The sequence below is a fragment of the Ictalurus furcatus genome, chromosome 1 (genome assembly GCF_023375685.1).
Source record: "Ictalurus furcatus strain D&B chromosome 1, Billie_1.0, whole genome shotgun sequence".
Lineage (NCBI taxonomy): Eukaryota > Metazoa > Chordata > Actinopteri > Siluriformes > Ictaluridae > Ictalurus > Ictalurus furcatus.
Window position 1 is genome coordinate 32,182,879 of NC_071255.1, and position 23,063 is coordinate 32,205,941.

The following is a 23,063-nucleotide window of genomic DNA, read 5'->3' on the forward strand; positions in this document are numbered from 1 at the left end:
TGTCAAAAAGCCAAAAAGAACATACTTTAAATGTGTATCATGGGCAAAATATCCACATATTTTTTGTCTGTTTGTATGTTCAGGGGGTTAGTCTAGTAGACAAAAAGAAAAAGTATTTCAGCTCACAAACGTTCCCTACATCCTGAACGATGAAGCACCAGTTCATTGGTTAAATATTAACATAACAGATGATAAAAGAAGCACTGGGGTTGTGCGTCTTTGGAGTAGAATTTTTACTAACATTCTTCCAAGCTGACTAACTGAAAAGTTTAATGGGATGAATAATGAATACTTCACATCATCAAGCATCAATCTTCTGGATTCAACACAACCCCAGTCTTACATATCTCTTTAACGCCAGCTGATTTCATTTAGTGGCTTCTCAGGCTAATTGAGTCTGACCGGTGGGTGGGTCGGATTGAACTGTTTACAAGAGACGATTTTCCATTCTCATCCTTTCATTCCCCTCATCCTCTATTTTACTCTCGAGGAAGTGTTGAGAGCTTCGTCCCTGGACACCTCGTCCAAAAAGTCCCCGTCAGATCCGATTAAAAGTGATTTATCATCTCGTCTCGTATAATTGTATAACGATATTTCGAACAATGGGACTCCGTCCCCAACATTTCCAAATTTAATTATCACAAAAGAAACATTATGAGTATGTAAAAGGCAGTCAAGCATGAAAAAATGAAAACTATAAAGAAAACACATTAATGGTGTCATTTATACACAATATTATGCATTACTCAGCCCTGATCCAAAGTTAAGCATCTGGTTAGCAATATAAAAAAAAAGGACCATTTCTCACGAACAAACACACACTATAAAGTCATGCCATCAAAATAAATAAATAAATAAATACGGCTTATATACTGTACGTGTAAGGAACTGTCATGTCCAGTTTTCTTTCCTTCCACCCTCCGCTCTCTTTCTTAAATATGGGAGTTTTCTCCTTTAATTTGTTCAATGTTGTTAGATCTGGATGGAGAAGGGTGTGTATATAGGGGCATAAAATCTCACTACTGCCTGGAATTTAACACGTAAAACTGTATTTAATGGTCTTCCAAGTGATGCGACAAAAGAGCGTTCGCCCCATCATCCGGAGACTGTGACTTCGAATGCAAACAATTCCAAAGCCATCTGTGGCCAGAAATCCAAGACCGCAAAATTGTCCGTGATATGTGGATAGGAGGGGCATAATCTTGCTAGCCAATCATAGGTGTCTGTGAGCTCATGTATATGGAAGACTGTATAGCGCACATTTGCGTAGCACAATTTCCTTTGGGAGTGTTACGTTGCCCTGTGATGCAGTTGGCTTCAAGTGTCTTGGAGGAAGCACGTGTTCGATTTCACCCTTCCTGGTTAGTAGCTGTCGTATGACAGGGGAGATCTCGCATGTGGGTCGGAATTGGCCAAGACCAAATTAGGTGAAATGGGTGAAAACCCCAAATAAATGTATTTAATGATTATTCAAGTGTGACAACCACTAAAAGAGATGGGTGGAGCCAAAAGAGGTCTAGACCAGAGACAAAAAAGTTTCTCCATAGCATCCACTTCAAGCCAAGACCTATGACTACCTATAAAAATTACCCCTCCCCCCACCCCCCGACAGAAATGTATCCATTATAAAGCCCTTGAAGCAGATTAGCTATAGCTTACATTGGCTGTGGAAAGAGAAATACGACAGGGATTACAGCTGTCATCTGAACACTGAACAGGTATTTATATGGGACTGATGAGGAAAACCTTCCGCACACGAGAAACCATACATCAGAGTCTGATCGATTTGTCTGCCTTCCCTCTTGTGAATCTCTCATCTGCAATCCGACCCATAATTCTCTACTACTGATACTGACACAGGCTGAAAATCCGGAGCTCAGCGGCGCATTCAAAGTCTCACAGAGCTTCCAGCAACATAGGCCCTCTTCAAAGGAAACCCCCCCTCTCCCCCCCCCCACTCCCCCCCCACTTGTTTTCTGATTGGATCTTGATAATTGGGCGAGTACGGGAGTGAAAAGGGGAGGCTGGAGTCCTGAAGGCTGGGATAACAAAGCTTCATAAAAGACTCAAACTGATTAAGTAACAAAACACGAGTTCATTGTTTTCACAGGAGCTTAAGTTCGCCAAAAATGGATCTGGGCCTGGATGAGTGGCCAAATAATTACTACTGTAGTGAGCCCTCATAGCATTTCTCCAGGAGATGTTCACACATGTTCACACTCGGTCATATTCACATGAAATATGACCGAGTGTAAACATGCCTCTTTATAGCAGCTTTATAGAAATCTGGATGTAGATTTACATCAAGCCAAATGCAACAGTGGTAAGGGGAAGAACTATAAATAAAAAAAAAACCTATAAATCATTACTCTTCAATACTATAGCTGGACAATATAAAGTCACATCACTGAGTGTGTCAAAAGGGTGTTCAACAACAGAAGTCTTTAGGTACGAGCTCCAAGCAGAAATAGAGCATCGAGATGAATCAGGCAGGTTTGGAGAGATCACTGCGCACTCACAATTTCACCGAGATCAATTTACATGAAAAAGCAAGCACGGTTCAATAACAGCTGATTTGTAGAACAGTACAGGAGAACATAGATGAACTGACACGATTGTTCCTGAATGCATTTTATATGATGAAGCAATGTGTACCAGCGATCCGTTAAGGAAGTACACCACTGCAGTGTCGTTCTAAGACACTCGTACTCCACCACCCATGCCAAGATCGTCTAGTATTTCTTAATCGTCTGCGCTCTTTTGAATCTAAGAATCTGCCTGTTTACTGGTACGTTAGATTAAATCATTAAATACATGGTTCAGTGAACTTCTAACATTCCTCCCAATGTCTTTCATGCCATTCTATTTGGTTCACTACAATACACTCTATAGGTCCAAATGTTTGTAGACACCTGACCATCACACCCATACGTCGTTCTTCTCCAAACCGTTGCCACAAAGTTGGAAGCACGCAATCGTATAGGATGTCTTTGTATGCTGTAGCATTACAATTTCCTTTCACTGGAACTAAGTTCCAGCCTGACAATGCCCCTGTGCACAAAGCGAGCTCCATGAAGACAGGGTTTGACATGGAACCACTGAACACCTTTGAGATGAACCGGAACGCCAACTGTGGGCCAGGCCTTCTCACCAAACGTTTGTTAGAATAGGAGAATGAAACTAATTTGTTTTCCTTAGTCTGTATGAATGAACATAACTAGCAAATACGCTCATAATTTCTCCAACCCTGTATTAATACACGTGAATGAAGCCTCCACTGTGTGCCTGGAAAAGAAAAATAAACTATAAATGTATTGCTACTATAGAAAGTTGGTAATGCTTGTAAGACTTGGTTGTTGGGTCATGCGGGCGCATTAGAAAGCCCATGGGGGCGCAGACAATTCCTGCTGCTTGCTAACTCTTGTAGGAAAAATCTGGTGTGAGACACTAAGGTCAGTAATTATCTGTTATTGTGAGCAGCTGGCTAAAGGTTCCTCTCCCATCGGCCAGAGACAAAACCAAAGAGTAACGCAGCAAACTTGAAGTTTTACGATCTTTGGCAGCCCTTCAAAGTGTTATTATTTGTTGGCTAATTGTCCGCCATTTTTATTCAGACGATAGATAATTTGGGGCCTGACGTGTCTGATTGCTATGTGCTGCATTTAGACTAGCGTAAAAACAAACAAGATTCAAGCTAAATTGCTTTAAATACAAAGCTATTAATTCAGGCAAGTTATCTGGAAGAAGAAAAAAAAAAAAAGAATTAAAAAAAAAAAAAAAAAAAAGGCAGAAAATTCTTTCCAAATGTTGAAAAGTGATGAAAGATGGAATGAGTAATTTATATATCAGAATCAAAGCTGAAAATAATAGCTTTTTGTGAAAGCAGAGGGGTTGATTTAAAAGGAAAAGATTTAAAAGGTTGAAATAATTAATCTAAAAGAAAGTGAAATGAACAAATGAATCTGAGTAAATAAATAAAAGTCCCTTACACACACAATAGCAAGAACATCTTTCTATCAACTACTGAAGTGCTGTTTTTATTTATGAGAATACATAATATTTTCACATCTTCTAGCTATTATAATCAAGATCAGCATCTGTGGCTGGCAGCTGATGCAACAGTGCAGTGGAGACATTCATTAATAATATTAATATTTATATCTGTGTGGACCGGATCCCGGTGTGCAGCTTGCAGCAAAGATAATCGATAACTGGCTCATTTGTAAACAACCGCTGGCTTTGAAAAAATGAGATCCAAAAAAAACAAAAAAACAACAACAACAAAAAAAAAACAGCTGTCTGAAGACATCCACCATGCATGCAGACCAAAACCGAGCCTCGCTGCTATGATTTATGGGATATGAAACATGAGCAAACTGATCCTCTGTGTATGAACATAAGCTGGACCAAAAAAAAAATATAATTGCAGAAATAAGCAAGCATTACGGAAGTTATTGTTGGACATGGCTAAGTTTCACAAAGGGACTTATGTTTACTTTACACATTTGAAGTCGAAGCCGTTTGTCGGTGGAGAGGAAGAAGAAGAAGAAGAAGAAGAAGAAGAAGAAGAAGAAGAAGAAGAAGACAGAATGCTGGATTTCATCAAACGCAAACGCAAAAGTGATGAGATCCAGAATCAAGATGAATGGATTTTACAGAATCCAAATAGGCTTTAATGTGATGAAGAAAAGAAAAACAACGGCATTGCAGGAAAGGTCTGTATCAAAACTCTAGAGTTATCTTCTCTCCTGAGCGACCTGTGGTTTAGTGTTATTATTTTTATTTATTTATTTATTTATTTATTTTTTACTTGTGTTTGCAGTGATGGAAAGTTGCTATAATTGTGCACCGAATATCATTTCATTTGTGAAATGAGGAAGTTATTGTAACTTATACATGCAATATTACATTTGATATTTACATTTATTCATTTAGCGGATGCTTTTATCCAAAGCGACTTACAAATGAGAAAAATACAAGCAAAGCGATATATCAAGCAGAGAACAATACAAGTAGTGCTACCGTACAAGATCTTTAATTGAGTTCTAGAGAAGCAAAGTGCGCAGAGTCGAGGTGTAAGAGCCAGAGTACGGGTTTTTTTTTTTTTATGAGTTGGTTAGGTGTTCACGGAAGAGGTAGCAGTCTTTAGCAGTTTTTTGAAGATAGTGAGAGATTCTTTGGTCCGGATTGAGTTCTTAAGTTCACTCCACCACTGAGGGACGGTTAGTGTGAAGGTTCTGGAAAGGGACCTCGAGCCACGCTGAGTAATCACTACAAAGCGTCGGTCACTGATCGATCACAGATTGCGTGATGGAACGTAAACCTCAAGGAGAGAGTTGAGGTAGGAGGGTGCTGTTCCAGACAAGGTCTTGTACGTGAGCATCAAGGCCTTGAATTTGATACGGGCGGCTACAGGAAGCCAGTGGAGTGAGATGAAGAGGGGTGTGACATGCTTTCTTTTGGTCTGGTTGAAGACGAGGCGTGCTGCTGCATTCTGAATCATCTGGAGGGGTTTGACGGAGCTGGCTGAGAGACCCCAGAGTAGTGCGTTGCAAAAGTCCAGTTTTGATATGACAAGAGCCTGGACTAGTATTTTTATTAACAAAGATATTAACAAAAGAGGAAAATATGTAACAGTACTACAGTGCTTTCTTTTATAAATGATTAACTAGTTGGATCTTAAGATACATTTTTTTTTTTTTTTTTATGAATGTTGAAAACCGGCAACACGGTGGCCGGCTCCCAGACCGGCAAATATCTACAGTACATGAATACCAAGAAAACCAGATTTAGCGAAACTTTAAATCCGGTGAGAGTCGTGTTCGGTTTGACCGGAGAAAACATTTACACACAACTGTACTGAAAGACTGATGAGGACCGGACCGGTGTGTTCCTATATGGAGAAGCTCCTCATATTGCACACAGCCAGTGGAAGCACCAAGTGACAAAGGATGCAAACAAACCGAAAGACCTGATCTGACAAAAGACAAATCTTGAATAATACTTAAGTTCAAGGACAACACTTTATCACTCCTGGCTTCAGAGAGAGGACACACGCATGAGTTATGAAGGAAGCACCTTGAGTTATAGACCGTCTCCTACAGAGGAACTGATCTGACTTATAGCGGGATTCCAATAGTGTCAAGTTACCCAGCATGCTATTACAGAACATGTTTCCTGAAGACTGGCAACGTTTCATCTGAGGTACTGTTCGCGTTTCCATTCCACGATGGAGCATTTTAAAAGATAATGATTTAGAAATGATAACCCAGTATATAAATCCAGTGCCTTTTTTTATATAGGAAAATGACAATCAAGCCTTTATTTTTGTTCTGGATTGATCTTTATCCTGACCTTGCGACAGTCTTAACCTCTTCCCTCTTTCAGTCATGTCTCCATCTGGTTTTCTTTTTGCCACTGGTGTTGTCCCTCCTCTGAACCATCGTCTCAGCTTTATCTTCACGTTTGCTGGATAATTTCCTCCGGGGTAGGTTTGAATAAGGCTCGAACAGACCTTCACCAGATGCAGTCATTATTGGCAGCTGACAGAATTTTCCTGGGCGTTTCTTGGGATACATCCGCCTGCACTGACACAGACTGCGTTATGCAGCTTTGAAAAAAAGAATGCTTCTTTATCTTGTAATCTTAAACGGTTCAGTAATGACATCCTTAGTGAAAACAGCAACACTGAAGTACTGCGTGATACGACGTCAATGCAAGGTTGTCACAATATTGCCATGTCTACGCTTCCGGTAGTTTCTGTACCTGCCCTGGTTGATCTCAGCCATTGACTTTCCTCAGCCTGAGTGTTCAAGATGTCTCACTTTCTTAAATCTGACTGGTCAGAAGCTGTTGATTCATTTTCTATAACAGCAGCTCTGACAGTAGTGCCTGTGCAATTTAAATCACAGCTTTACATTAATGCACTCGTGCTAATACATTATCAAGATATAAGGAGACTCCAGTACCAGAGTTTTGCAACATAAAGTTAACATGCCAAAGGTACAGTTTTCCTAGCTTATTAACCTCCAGAGACAAGAGAGAGGATGACTGTTAATAGTTACCATAACAAAAGTGATAGCTCTTCTATCTTGTCTCAAAGATATTCCACAGCATTAAATGTAACAATAAATGGATAAAAAAAAGAAGTATGATAGATATTTTTCGTTACTAAATTACAAATTGTAATCACTGGGAAACTGCTGATATTAGAAGTGATAATCACTGTACCGTGTCATTGACTACGTTTACATGGACAGCAGTAATCTAATTATTGACCTTATTCTGAATAAGACAATATTCTGATTACGGTGTTTACATGAGTCGCTTTTAGAATGTTCCTTTCATGTTCAGGTTTTACATGTTATAGAACATAGATCGATTGACGGCACACGTCATTACGTCACCGCGCCACGACGTCCGACGTCCCCTCCAGAATTTCACGCATCGACATACAGTTGGTCTTCGTTATGGGACCGTATACAGTTTTGGGTGTTTCATTTTTAATTTTACGAACGCTTCAAGTGCGGTCAATTATTTGTCATGCTGTACGTGCAAATAGACGACTGCTTGAAGCCGTTGGCTGCGTCCCAAACCACCTACTATATAGTAGCCGAGATACATGTATTTCTCCTACTATACAGCAGGTAAGTACGCGGTTTGGGACGCAGCCGTGCTCTCTTGTTTGCCGTCAAACGGTTGAGCGCTGCCGTGTGTGTACGTGTCCTGTCGCAAAATGCGGTGAAAACTCTCACACGACGTTAACAGTGTGATTAAGGTGTGTACATGTCTGTAACGCACGTCGATAATGCGACTAAAACAGGAAATACTCCACACGTCTTAATTCCATTTGTGTTTACTTCGAGTATGACTTTAATCGGATTAAGGTCATCAGTAATCGCTGTTTACATGCTAGTTTCTTACTCAGAGTATCGTCTTAATCGGGTTAATATCGGATTATTGTTGTCCATGTAAACGTACTGATTGATCGCGTTCCTCCTATAACATCACACTCTGTTACCTTATTCCTAACTCCATAAATAAAGATCCCTGTGGAATTTTCACAGCTTTCTAATTGTGGATCAACATCCTCCAGAGACTAGCTTTAATCGTGTTACACCATCATCCTCAATAGTAACCCTACTAACTGACTCCCTCTTGGGTACCGTTTCATCACATACAAAAGTATACACTTGAACACTTCACACAAATACAAGCGTCAAGCCATTTTTTTTTTTCTCCATGGGTTAATTTCATTGACGTTTTCTTCGCTGTTCATCTTCTTAATCCTAGGTTTAATCCATGCATCCTTCGCCTTTGGCTGTAGAAGGCTGGGTGAAAAGCACAGCAAGCTTTGTATCCTGCCGCATAATTGCATGTCTTTTGTTATTTTGTTTATTCCACGTTTCTGCCATATGGTGTTGTTCCTTTACTCTTTATAAACTGGAACGCAGGACTGCAAGTCTGCCGTGTGTCATGAGCTGCCTTTACAGCTACAGAATTAGCATCGTGTTTGTGTGCTTGTCCTTGCGCAGAGGTAGTGTGGACCTAAATGAAGGAAACCACATGCGAAAATGCTACACAAAAAGTCCCAGAGGAAGAGTGTTTCTCATCAAGTCTACTAGGAAAAAAGATCAAATTAAACGAATACTCTTTTTTTTTTTTTTTTAAACCCCCTCCCCCACCTCCTTTCCCCCCACCCTTCATTCCTGCGTCTTTTTTCCCCAATATTTTTATCTCTCTGCCTCAGGCATGAGCCTCAATATGCCAATGAGGCTTTGTAGAAATCAGTAAATTCACTTTCCGTACCATGTGTTTGGAATTAAACTACCAGGCGTGAGTTAACGTGCACAGGTTCACATTCCAGTGGTGCCCAATTACACCTACTAGGGGCCAGTATGTCCAATGGTGTTTCGTTGTTTTGATTCTATTAGCAACTAACGTGGATGAAAGGAAGGGAAGTGACTCCCTCTTACTCCCTCTAATCCTGCTTCACTGACTGCTGGAATAACAATAAGTGGCAGGAAACATTATCTTCTGCTGAAGCACAGGTCTGGTCCCAATTTAAGATAATAGATAATAGATATTAGAATGCAACTCTGAAGTGATGCTAGACAAACATTTTAGAGGGGGAAAAAAAAAAAGAATAACTGTTACAAAGAGTGCAAACATTACTATAGTGCGTCTTTTGAAAGGATTATGTTATTTTGTGAATAGATTGTGAGTGACACTCGCTAAAAGGGATGAAGCTGACCTGTGGGTCGGAAAACACCTGCTGGATGGTGTTAATGGGGCCACAGGGGACTCCGGTGCCTTCAAAGTGTCTCAGCAATTTAGCCGTGGACTCCACTGAGAACCTGAGGGAAAGAGGACACATAGTGCTCTAATAGAGGACATAGAAGGAGAAAAAAGTGAAGCACAGATAAAACAAAACAAATGCCCTAAAAAAAAAACAAAAAAAAAACCCCTAGTCTTTTTGTATACTGCCGCTACAAAACAGGTTTGACTCCTGAATCCTCTGCCCTCCGGACCTGCCTGATCCATCCTGATCCCTCACTTAAGCTTGGAGCTTTCATCACGCGAAAATCACTTGCTGTTGCTGAGGATGACTCATACGGATAACTTAAAGATCACCGTGAGATTAATGTGGATGGTACCACGCAGACACCTTCAAAATGGATGCTCTTCCTTGTATAACCTCAAGACCAATTGCTAAGGACAGTTTACACTCGAGTCTCCATCCCTCCATCACCAGTTGATGACTTCAGTGGGATATGATAGACTTAAAATGAACACTAATATTAGATCTTCTGTTTAAGGTTTCTGCCCTTCGATGTAGAAACCTTTCTGAGTAAAGCGTCTGCAATGACCTGGGGATTTAAGTTTAAGACTTACATCAATAATTACACAGGGAATGTTCCTTGTATTCAGAGTCAGGTTCTGCGCGTCCTTGTCGGCTCATTCGGCTTATTAAAACGACCAGCATGTACATTCGTATTGAGTAGAGATGTCCATGACATGTTTTTTTTTTTTCCATTAGCTTATTAGCTTGTATCCAAAAAGTCGGAAATTTGTTGAAATTTTAATCCTGCTACTTTAAACACCGAGTGCATTACTGTAAATATGCTCACAATCCACATAATGCTAGGTTACTCTTATATATAGATTAAAATTGATCATAAAACATAAAAAAAAAAAAAACCCAATTACAACACATGTAATTGTTATACATCAAAGAGGGAACGATCACACATGGGTTCTTTACACATTTAACAAAGCGTTTTATGAATCAGTGCGTGTCAGGGTCCACGGCTGCATGCGCTCTACATTCACCAGGTCTAATGGGACTGGGCTTGTTTGTCGCACTGCAGCTTATCAAAGTCAGGAGACTTATTTGAAAGTACGCATCTCATGTCTGCTCTTATATCCAGTCTAGACCACGGCTTTGATTTGATGAACACAAGGACACTGAACCCTGCGGCCCACGAGTAAGTGCTAGCAAATGGTTGCATTTGTTGGATTAGTCGGGTTCATGTATTGCATTTTACGAGATACTTTCATGAGCATAAAGCCTATTTCACACCGAAAAGATCACGCATTGGGGGAGTGGAGCACTCATGTCTATGCTTTCTTGAACTGGTTTAGTCAGTGCAAATATCTGTAAATATTACAAACCTACACATGATATATGATCGCAAAGTTTGTTAATCTATGTTCTGTGCTAATCTAATCATGCTGCTTAGATTATAGACACAACTATATATATATATATATATATATATATATATATATATATATATATATATAATATATATATCTCAAATATTGTATTCTGTAGTGTTTCTAGCTAGACACCATGACCATGTTGGACTTAAATATGCTTATTTGTTTTTATTTTAAAAAGCCGCTGTGTGTGCTGCTAGTGTCCTACATAAAGGACGCTCTGATTAACATTAACAGTGTGCTGGACGCGGCAGCGTTATCGTCTGGTGTAAAACTGTCATAAGAGGAGCTCCAAACTGAATGAAAGAATTGTAACAATAATAATCTGACAGTTTTAATTATTATTAAATAAATCAAATGAACATCAATTGTACATATAAATAACGGTTGGCAAAAATCTCCTGTGACTCTCACAGGATCTCATGGGGTCACGACCCCAAGGTTGAGAACCTGTGGTCCTGGACCATTTATGTCACAAAACACTTATCAAAGCTATCCTAGGTATCATGATACGTTCATCTAACTTTTTTGGAACTCATTTTTCTTTAAAAAAAAAAAAAAAATAGTTATAAATTTGTAAGTTTGTAAATTATGAAAATGTCTTAGAAGAAATGTTAATCATTGTAAATGTAAATTATTAATGTAAATTGTATATAAAAAATTTGTATTAACATCATTAGAATCACTAAAGTGTATTTTTTTTTTAGTTTTTAGTAAACCTACATGTATATTATCTAACCCTAAATGTGTAATATTAATACATGTAATATTTTTGTCATATCACCCAGCCATGGCGTTTAAACACAAGCGCTTGCTTCTGTGCCCAAATATATCAAGTGACAGACAGTTGCACTGCAGCTTAAATTGTTTCTTGCATTTATGTTACATCATACTACATTTGACAGTGAAGTAAGTTCGGTCTGTTTCTTTTCTGAGTCACCGAGTCAATACACATTTAAATATAAAGATAAATTAAACTGATAAAAAACATGATGGAATAAAAAGCCTAAATAACTGTGAAACGGTTGAAAGATCTTCCCAGAAGTGTTGTTCAGAAGCCAAAATCTGACTTCCCTTCATTTGGTTTTCTGGATTGACTAGTAGAATGCTGATGGATTCATCAGACCAATCAAACTGGAACAAACCAAAGAAGCCTAAAATCATTTCTACAGAATTAGAGAAACCCACACAATCCCTCCTTCAGCTGCGTGCCAAAGAATGTTCAAACTATATTTGTGCCTGTTCGCATTAGCATTTTGTACTCGGTGAAATATTTGGGCGGCTGCTCGGAGTGTGAGGTCTGCTCCTTCTGTAGGTGGCCGAGCTGCAGTTTATTCAACACAATGAGCTGACGCTTACAGCCGTGACACGCCTGCGTCTGGAACATCAGCCTACTTCCTCAGCTCTAACACTCCGAGCTCCGAGAGGAAACACAGATACAGCTTTAATGAGGGCTGTGACCTCTCGGAGAGGAAAGAGAGAGCTGTAACATCTGGACGGAGGAATGCCTGTGGTGAGCTTGTCATTTTTGTGGTCCTTGGCTAGCAGGTTGAATTGATGCGTGAGAAGGCCTGCTTACCTCTCAGCCAGAAGCTGAAGCAGCTCTTTGCGGTGCTGGACTCGTAACGTGTTGGTCTTGTACTTGGGATTTTCGGCCAGCTCGTTTAGGTTCAGGACCTGGATGTGGACAGAAAGGAGAGCCAAGAGACAAAAAAAAAAAAACAACCCAAAAATCAGAAATGAAATGGTGTGAAAGAGGGGACTTCTTGTATTTTAAGCAAATACCGAATGAACATGCTTTGATTAGGAGATTAGACAAATGAAGCAACTCGTGCTTACTATGAAGAAATTAGAAAGATGAGAGGATCCTCCTTACTTTGCACACTTTGACAAACTGCTGATTATTCCCAGCAGCCACAACAATGTATCCATCTTTTGTTTTGAAGCCCTGGACCGAAAAGTGGACAGAAAAGTCAAAAGCTTTATTCAAGGAAACATTTCGTCATCGTTTTTCATTTCAAGCCGTCATCGTTTTTCATTTCTTCTCATAGCTCTTATCTTATATAAGACAAGGGTTCTTTAAGAAGTTTTTGAGAGTCCTTAGTTTCCTAACAGGGGTCTACAGGGTGTCCCAAAAGTCTCCATGCGCAGGCGAAATGAACACGTTTTAGCAAAATGTCTTCCAAAATTGTTCAGACTTCTCAGATAGTCTTTAAGAAGGCCTTCGACAAAAGAAGAACGTATTGGAATCATTCTCATGGCTGGATCGGGAAGCTGTCGCAAGGTTGTGATGGACTATAACAGGAAACATGGTAAGCACATCACACACACACACACACACACACCACTGTTGTCAAACCTATTAACAAATTCACAAATACAGGAAGTGTTGTGGACCAACCAAAAAGTGGACGTCCACAAACATCCACTGATGAAGGCACAACCGATGTGGTACTGGCATTCATAGTCCCCTGTTTATAGAGACTTCTGGGACACCCTGTAGTTTGCAACCCTTTATAACAGAGACTCTTAAAAGTTCCAGATTTGACCCAGATTTGATCTTCCCTCAAGAGCCAAGTGCCGCCAAGTGTCTAATCCAAAATTGCCCATGACTTAACTTGATTTTCCTCTTTTAAAACTTGGCTTGTATTAAAGTATTTTTTTTTTTTTTTTTTTGGGTATCCTTGAGTTTTTTCTTGTCTTTTCAACCTCCAATAGGCCCATTTAGGGTCTGGACCTGGTTTTCTGGCAGGTAACTGGAGCTGAAAATGTGTAAGAAAGAAATTGTCTCTGATTTAGTTCAAATCGTTTTTGAACTACATCTTGGTGTCTAAATATTGTGCGGTCAAATGATAGATCCGAAAAACGTGTGCTTGCTTCCAAAGTCACGATGGCGATTACTGGGATGGAAATTCGTTTAAGCTGAACATGGAAAAAGGAGTACGATTTGATCCAAAATGTACAGGTCAGATTTGATTTTTCCACTCCACATTCATTAAACCTGCTCCTCTAACTGCCTTCCGGAAAGGTCCTAATGTCGTTTGGGAATGTGGCTGAACGTAGGTACACAGCTTGGGTGTTTAGAAGAGGTGCGCTCAAGCTTGTGATCCATTTCCAGGCTGGGATGAGCAGTTACAGAGGCAGTGTAAACAACAAACTAAAATCAAGGTGAACAAAACAAGAACCCCCACAAGGGGTCTTACTGAAGTACTGATGCCAGAGCAAGCCACATGGGAACTAGTCGGAGGGCGAGACTGAGCACCATCAAACACAATTACTCCTCGTGTCATCAGATCGGCTCGAGCGATTTTCCTATTTGGGGATGGATTTTTTTTTCTTCTAAACAGAACACACACAAAAAAAAACAACAACAAAAAAAAACAGCCTCACTAAGCACGTCCTCTTTAGACTGAACACACCAACCTTCATTCTTCTGGGATGTCATGGCAAATCTTATCGCCTTAAAAGCCCAGCTTGTTATTCAGTTAATTACTTTAACCGTATCAATTTATACACATTATAAAAGCGGTTACTGAAGATGAATGGACATAGTTCAAAAGACACACACACACACACACACACACACACACACACACACACACACAAAGGCTGGTGAGGAAGCGACTGTTTAGAGCTACAACAGGAACTAACTTGTTTCATGTACATTCCACACCATTAAATGTAACTATAAATGGATAAAAATCAAGTATGACATTATGCTACAGGGAGTCTGAAAAGTCAGGGACCAAGGAGAGAGTAAAACGACGTATTCTTCATTTTGTATGATAAATACAATTTGTTAGTGTTGCTGTTATATAATAAGAACACATCACTTTGGGTCATGCTGTTGATGGAAAATAATCAGCTTGGGGTTGGTGAAAGCAACTCCACTTGTGTGTTAGGCAGAACCACACCAGCCTGTTGTTAATTATCTAAATTTGGACATGCAAGCAAGTCCTGAGGGTTTAAGGGGCCTGCTTTCAGAGCGACAATGCTGGAGCACCAAACACCAAAATGCCCTCGACTCCAGCATTCCCGCCACACTCTATGCCATGTTTTTTTTGTTGTTGTTGTTGTTGTTGTTGTTTTTTGGGACCGCCACCCCGCTTTCCCCAATAGGGGACCGTTAACACTTTCTTTAATTTCATTGTATTTATGTTTTCAGATGTGTCGTACTTTGTATTTAAAGGTTAGTACGAGTGAGTGGTGGGTGCAGGACATGGCGAGGACAGTTATTAAGACGGCGCAGACATGACTAGACATGACAAGACAAGACAATTGGGATATGGTACTTATCAAAGCGATGGGTTTGGAGAGGGGTATGGGGGGGGGAGTATGTGGCGGGTGAACAAAGAGTAATATATGTAACGTCGGTTGAGTTAATTAATATATATAACACCGACTTTGGATTCTGTGAATGTTGTACGCGTGTATCTGTAGTTTGGTTACGTGTGTTTGTGAGCATCCTGTTTGAGATGTGTGGCATGGCTTTGATTATGTGCTTGGTCTGTAGAAGCTCTATTATTGGCTATTACAAGGTGACACTCTGTGCCATGTGTGTGCGTGTACAGTACTACCCCCACAGGCTAGAAAAAAAAATAAATAAATAAAAAATGAAGACGGAACACAGCGCACACTCCCAAGTGATCCACAGAACACTAGCTCGCCTTCATTTGTAACACTTACTGTCCAAAGGTTTTGCAAGAAAGGCATAAAAATAAATGCACTACATCGATTTACAAGAAAAAAAAACAAAAAAACAAAGAAATCCACTATAAAACAAAAGAGGTGAGACTTTAATGCTTTTTGGAGCAGTTTTCTGGCTGGCGATCCACGCGCTCCGCGCTGGCATATAGAGAAGACAGCAAATATAAAGGAGTGTGAAATTTACTACAGTACATTACAAGCCCAGGCGCAGTGGTGTTATTCTCTCCAAACAGAACATTTTATAGTGGATGCAATCAGTACATCTGCACCCTCTACTGCCGATATTAAGGGTTTTAAGTCCCCTCTTCATAATAAATGGGTCTCAGTCATTGACATTGCACTGTATGACTAATTAATTTGAAATGAGTCAATTAAAAACAAAACAAAACAAAAAAAAAAACAACAACAACAACAACGAAACAATGCATTCTGGGTTGCAAAGATTAAATATACAGGATAAGGGTACGTTTGCATATAATTATAAAGATACAAACATCATGCAAAATGTTTAATTTCTCGTGAAATTAAACTCAAGTGTACAATATTGTATACACCCATCACAAGGCTTCTCATACACTGACAAATTATGTAAATATCCCTATATATTCAACTCACTGTTTCAAAGCACATTTCAACGACACCCAAACTCCAAGCTATCAGCCACCCAATGTTCCCTTTCTCTATTAATTTTTTTCCAAGAGGTGACTAAATGAACAGGGTCAGAACAAAACGTTGACCTGCATTTGCTGGACATTTCATGGCGAGTGCACTGCTCTGTGGATCGGTTTCTTTGAATGTTGCATGTATTGTCACGGGGTACAGGAGGCTTAGTGGTTAGCCACTGGTAACCAGTGGTAGCCTCGCACCTCCGGGGTTGGGGGTTCGAACCCCGCCTCCGCCCTGCGTACACAGCGTTTGCATGGTCTCCCCGTGTTCTGGTTTCCTCCCACCCTATAGGCTGATTGCCGTTTCATAACTGTCTGTAGTGTGTGAATGGGTGTGTGAGATTGTGCCTTGTGATGGGTTGGCACCCCGTCCAGGGTGTGCCCTGAGTTGCTTGGGGTAGGCTCCCATGAGCATGTCTAGGATAAGCGTATTGTCACTTAGCAGAAAATCCCCGAGACCTGAGATATGTAAAACATTAACACAGAAATGTATTTACATTTTTCTGTTTGAGGGTGGCATGGTGGTGAAATGGGTCCACAATAAATCTGACCAGGATAACTCAGTGACTGAAAATGAATGAATGAATAAATGAATGAATGAATGAATGATTGAGCTTACTGAGTCAAGGACTATTGTGGTTTTATCATGCAAAATCTTTTCTTGACTACCTGACAACATTAAAATCATTTCTTGCTTTGATTAGTGCATACTGGGTAATTTTACTACAGGAAATGAATATTTCCACAATGATGTATTGATGGAACTGTGCTATGATATGCTGCTGATGTATTTGATATTTACACAGCTGGTCTAGATGCGATACTTAGGTCTCCCGGGGAGGGTTCAGTAAACATGAATGGTGGTGGTGCCAATCATTTTAAGATCAGCGTTTTGATAATAAAAATCTAAAATCCTGGTCAGCATCTCACTGGATCTGGATTATAACCCCCGGGAACACTGAGCACGAGACAGGAATACACCCCGGATGAGATGCCAGGTCCATTGAAAGGCTAAAATAAAATGACTGTGTATAATATACTCTATAATTTGCCCCGTACGATTAACCTTAAAATATTACACATTGCAATTACTTCGATATGTTTATTGCAGCTCATTTAAGATTTCCGTACCAATAGTTATGGACTGCTGATATCACACTCAAGGACATGAAAGCACTACTACTAAATAATACAACTGCACAAAGGCACAAAACACAGCTGCTTTTATTTAACTTAAACACCATGTGAAAGGTCAGTGTCGCTTTATTGCTCTCTCCTGTTGTGTTTTAAGCTTTGCTGAAGTGACAAAAAGACCAAGCGTAACCAAACCACGCAGAGTCGCCTGCTGCTCGCAGGGGGTTTGCTTCTGGGAGATCACGCAAAAGTCGAAGACATTTGAACGTTCCGTGACTCTGTGCATGAAGTCTTGAACTCCGGTTTGCCTCTGTGCCACAAATCCCATTGAAGCTAATGTGCATGAAATGCAGTGGTAAAGTAAATATGTGAAATATGCTTTACTATGAAAACTCCTTGTGGTGGTTTAGCCCCGCCCCTCAACCACATCTAAAATGTCTTCTTCATGACAGATTTCTGTCATGTTGATCTTATAGAACTTTAATCCATGGGATTTGTAGGGAAGGAACCACTTGAATCCTAGACCCATTTGAACTATTCTACTACAATAAATATTAAAATTGATCTCTAGACCGGCTTTAAATCATTTGCTTTTTTCCTGGTCAGAACTCGGGAAAGAACATTTCCGTCTAGACTTCCATCACATTCTTTTCCCATAGAACATTTCTGTCAAGGATGAGCAATTAACGCACGCCAACTGAATTCCTCTCTCAATGTAATCGAAATGGTCAAAGGTCACATGGAGTTTTGTTCACACTGGCTGGTTGCTCCAGCCTTTGGCTGACCCTGACTGATAAACACAGCTCAATAAGGGCCTGACGTTAGACAAAAGGTTTGAGGGTTGTGTGGCCCCTTCATTCCCATCTCATCCAACAAACGTCTAGCCAGGAAAAAATCCAGAACAAGCCAGTGGAGAGGAACAGGCTGGCCTACGGCCTGATATGGAAAATGTGCACGGTCATCTGGATAAAAAGTATACCAATTATTAGAGAATTTTAATATAAATCTTCAGCTCTGCCTAACATCCAGGCACTAATAAATTCGATTTAGTGAAAAAAATAACATCCAACACCTATTTGTGTGCTGGCCTCAGAATTAATTTTTTAGTATATCAGATTTTTGTTCTTGGCAAACAGGAGTAGACACAGATGTGTTCTTCTTATATTGTACAGTTGCAATCAAAATTATTCAATCCCCATTGCAAATCAGGTTTATTGTCAAAATGTACAGACTTTCAGCTGTTTGCAATGAACAAATCAAACAAAAGCAATTGAAATAGTTCAACACAATGAATGCTTCAAGTGGTTTCCCCAAATTCAACTGAAAATGCACCTTATTAAGGCATACACCACTACTGACCCAAAAGCACAAGAAAATTCGGCTCAAAATCACATAAATAAACCACAGACGTTTTGGGATTCTGTTCTGTGAAGCGATGAAACAAAACTGGAACTGTTCGGCACGATGGATCAGCGGTATGTCTGGAGGAAAAAGAATGAAGAAAGAACACTCTGTCTACAGTCAAGCATGGTGGTGGCTCGGGGATGCTCTGCGGCTACAGCATGTGGAAGGCGAGATGGATTCAGTGAAGTATCAGGGAATCCTAAGAGAAAACGTCATGCCGTCTGTGAGGAAGCTGAAGCTTGGGTGTCATTGGACCTTCCAACAGGACAATGATCCCAAGCATACCTCAAATTCCACCAAGGCTTGGTTACAGAAGAAGCCCTGGAAGATTCAACAGGACCATCACAGTCACCTGACTTGAACCCCATAGAAAATCTCTGGTGGGATTTGAACAAACTGCTGAACTGATGAGGCTTAAGCTTCACAGTGGCATGTACCCATACAAAAACCTTACCCAAAATGACAATTGCAGAAAGCCTTGGAAAGGTTACAAAGTAAATCAATATATTTCCATATTGTCTTTGTAAAATATATACATGATTTCTTAAACTAGTGCAAAAGTATACTATTGGCCAAAAGCCAATTTCCCCCAAACTCATTTATTTTATTTTATTTGGTTGTTAAATCAGACAGGTTTTCTAAGACCCCACCTCACACTCTATATGATAACATTAAATATCCTGAATACAAATATTGAATTACTATGATTAATGCAATGATTCAACATTTATCTGGATATCTCTAAGCTATTTTGTAAAGATCTTTAATCCAGCTCTTATTCCAAACATGATATCAGTATAAGGAGTTTAAGCACATGGCCTATTACTAATTCAATATGTAACCACTTAAAATAAATAAATAAAAAAAACAAAAAGAAATGTTTCACCATCGTTCCCACTGTTAAAACACCGCGTTATGCATATGCACTCGTTATGAGCAAACCAGCACTGACTACGTGCACAGAAAGAATAGGGAACATTTTTCACACCTAATCATGGTGATGTATCTAGCATGTCTCCACTTCCTCCTCTGTCCCGCTCTTCAGGTTATGGATGCAAATATATTCCCATACTGCGGAGTCCTCCAGGTCTGAGGCTGCCACGGTGCATTACGCCTGAGCATCATCATCCGCTGGCCTCGTCCTGGTGCTTATATATGCAGTTCAGTCAGTTCAAAGGTCTGGAGTGAAGCTGAGAGCGTGAATCTGTCTGAGCTCAGTGTTTTCTTTTTTTTTTTTTAAAAGCTCAGAGGAGTCTGAGAGGAAATAACCAGAGGAAATTTTCTGCCATTCGTACAAAGGAATGTTTTTCGTTTTTACATAACTACAGTCTCAGCGTGAGACTAGCAGACATGAAGCCTGGAGATATACTCGAGCCAAAACTCAAAGCATCCCAGAGCATGAATATGTCATCTTGCTTGATTATATTAGAAACAAAAATGAAGTGTACATGAGACATTTATTATTATTATTATTATTAACATTAACAATATTATCAGCAATAACATTATTATTATTATTATTATTATTATTATTATTATTATTATTATTAACATGGTTAGTATCAATAATATCAACAATAACATTCTTCTTCTTCTTCTTCTTCTTATTATTATTATTAAACTATAGCTCAACCTCATGAATCGTGTGATTATTTTATTTATTTCACAATGGATAGGTATTTTACTTTTTACTCCTAAACGTGAGGTGTTATACTGTATATTTGATTAATATTAAAAAAATTAAAACTTGATGACATTTACTTTTTTGGCAATGATCTTAACATAATATTCCATAATGACAATTCAAAATTTTTTTAGATTTGTTTTTATTTTCATTTTATTAAAAATCAAAAACTGGAATCTCATTTAGTGGAGCATTCAGACCTTCGGATCAAGGCACTCCAAACTGAGCTCAGGTGCATAATGATAACGATAATGATTCTTTATTGATCACATATACATTACAGCAGAGTGAAATTCTTTTCGTCGCATATCCCAGCATGCTAGGAAGTTGGGGTCAGAGCACAGGGTCAGCCATGATACAGTGCTCCTGGAGCAGAGAGAGTTAAGGGCCTTGCTCAAGGGCCCAAATTTTCAGTGCTGGGGTTTGAACCCCTGACCTTCCAATCAGTAACCCAGAGCCTTAACTGCCAAGCCACCACTTCCCCCCATCTGTGTGGTAAGGGCAATTAGACATGACTTAAGGAGGCTGTTTTTACCTCTGTGATTAAATTGTGGCACGACAGAGCTGGGTAAGGGTATGCAACCACTTCTAAAGCTTTGAATGTTCTCTGGAGAACAGTGGGCTCCAAGGACAACAATTTCAGAAATTCTCTGCATGTCTTTGAGTGGCCAAGAAAAAGCCCAGATTGAACCCCAAAGAATATCTGTGGAGAGACCTGAAGATTGCAGATCGGCCATGCTCTCCATCAAATTGGAGCTTGACAGGATGTATCAGGAAGAATGGAAGAAAATGCCTAAATCCAGGTGTGTAAAGCCTGTAGAGACTTTTCCAAGAAGACTCAAAGCTGTAATTGCTGCCGAAGGAGCAAAAGTACTCAACAAAGTGTCTGTATACTTATCCAAATAATGCATCTGCAACAATTAAAAAAAAATGTTTTCACTTTGCCCTTATGGCAATTTAATCCATTTTAGGGGCAGTGGTGGCCCAGTGGTTAAGTCTCTGGGTTACTGATCGGAAGAGCGGGGGTTCAAGCCCTGCCAAGCTGCCATTGTTGGGCCCTTGAGCAATGCACTTACGCTGCTCCAGCGTATCCGCCGTATCACGGCTGACCCTGCACTCAGACTGCGGCTTCCTCACAAGCCTGGATATGTGAAAAAAAAAAATTCTTTTATACCGCAGGGTCACGGGGAACCTGGAGCCTATCCCAGGGAGCATCGGGCACGAGGCAGGGCACAATCACATACACACTTATTCATACACTACGGACACGCCAATCAGCCTACCATGCATGTCTTTGGACTGGGGGAGGAAACCAGAGTACCCAGAAGAAACCCCTGCGAGGAGAACATGCAAACTCTGCACACACACACTGCACACACACACTTGAGACTTTGCAGTATTTAAAAACTTTAATGTCCAAAACATCAGCTGTCATCTGGTTAAACTGACAATGCCATTAAAAAATAAAACATTGTTGATGGTAAAATAGATTTCATACAAACCATTTTGTCTTCTGTTTACTTATTTGCTTAGTGTTGAGCGCAGATCCCAAACGCAGACAAAGACACAACACTTACAGTCCCAGAGTGAAAAATGAGATTCCCATAGCTCTCCCTAGATGGCATGTTTTATTTTAATTTATTTATTCATTTTCATATGATACATTTACATGTGCTTCATTTTCATGTGATTCATTTTCATGCGATTCATATTCATGTGATTCATTTCCATGTGATTCATTTCCATGTGATTCATTTTCATGTGATTTATATGCATGTGATTCATTTACATGTGATTCATTTTCATGTGATTCATTTACTGATTTGCTTCTCTTTAAATCCAGTTTTAGACTGTGAAATTACAAAGGTCTTTCCAGATTATTACTTGCCACACTGTATGAGATAACCCCAGTAAAACTGCCTGAATTCTATAATATAATTTGTTCACCATATTAGGTTTAAATCCTCTAAAAACAGATTCGCAATTGACTAACATTAATCCGTTAAAGTTCACATCCTTCAAAGCATTGGCATGTTTTGTTTACTCTCACAATCCCCCAACCTAGATGGCATGTTTAACCAGCATGCTTCCACTGGAATAGGGAAACCCAGGCTAAACCTCGAGAGAGAGAGAAAAAAAACACAATCCCAGCTATCACCCCTTTCACCCAGACTGAGTCTGTAGAGAAAGAACAGAGGGCAAGGATGTAAATGCGCTGTCAGCACAACAACTGCTTTTATGAGTGATGGCTAGGAGTCTCTTTAACAAATATAAACACTGCAGAGAAATCTGTTGCCAAAAAAGGATTCAAATGTGTTATGGATAGAACACTGAACACATGGCAAGGCCTCAAAGCAGAAGAGCGCTTTCAAATCATGCCTGTCGGCGAACACCAATCACTGGGAAGGTAATAAAGCGCAAAATATTTTCACTTAAACCAGGGGGAAAAATGTTCCCCTTAAACTAAAGAGAACCAATGGATCAAACTGCTCCAGTGATCTTAAACTCCTGACTTATTATTCAGCAATACAGCTTAAAGTGTATTATTCTATAACTTCTAGCAATTATTCATCAGCTAAAGCAAAACTAGTAGGACTGGTGATGGTAAATCGTAAATGGTCTGCACGTATATAGCGCTTTTTTAACCTTACTGGCTCTACAAAGCGCTTTACACTGGTTCTCATTCACCCATTCACACACACACACACATACTCACACACCAATGGTAGCAGAGCTGCCATGCAAGG

The 23,063-nt window shown here is 39.8% G+C and overlaps 1 protein-coding gene across 4 annotated transcripts in view; it reads right to left on the bottom strand.

Annotated features, from left to right (window-relative positions):
- sugct (succinyl-CoA:glutarate-CoA transferase) overlaps window positions 1-23,063 on the bottom strand; it is a 122,132-nt gene that overhangs the window by 54,763 nt on the left and 44,306 nt on the right. For 2 of the 4 annotated variants that reach the window (XM_053636353.1, XM_053636369.1), the window contains exons 10-12: window positions 12,599-12,670; window positions 12,302-12,399; window positions 9,254-9,356 (exon numbers count right to left, since the gene is read on the bottom strand). In XM_053636353.1, the coding sequence (XP_053492328.1) occupies window positions 9,254-9,356; window positions 12,302-12,399; window positions 12,599-12,670 (273 nt within the window). Of the gene's footprint in view, window positions 1-1,974; window positions 9,110-9,253; window positions 9,357-12,301; window positions 12,400-12,598; window positions 12,671-23,063 lie in introns of those variants that run through there. The other 2 variants (XM_053636360.1, XM_053636378.1) reach the window with 2 other exon arrangements.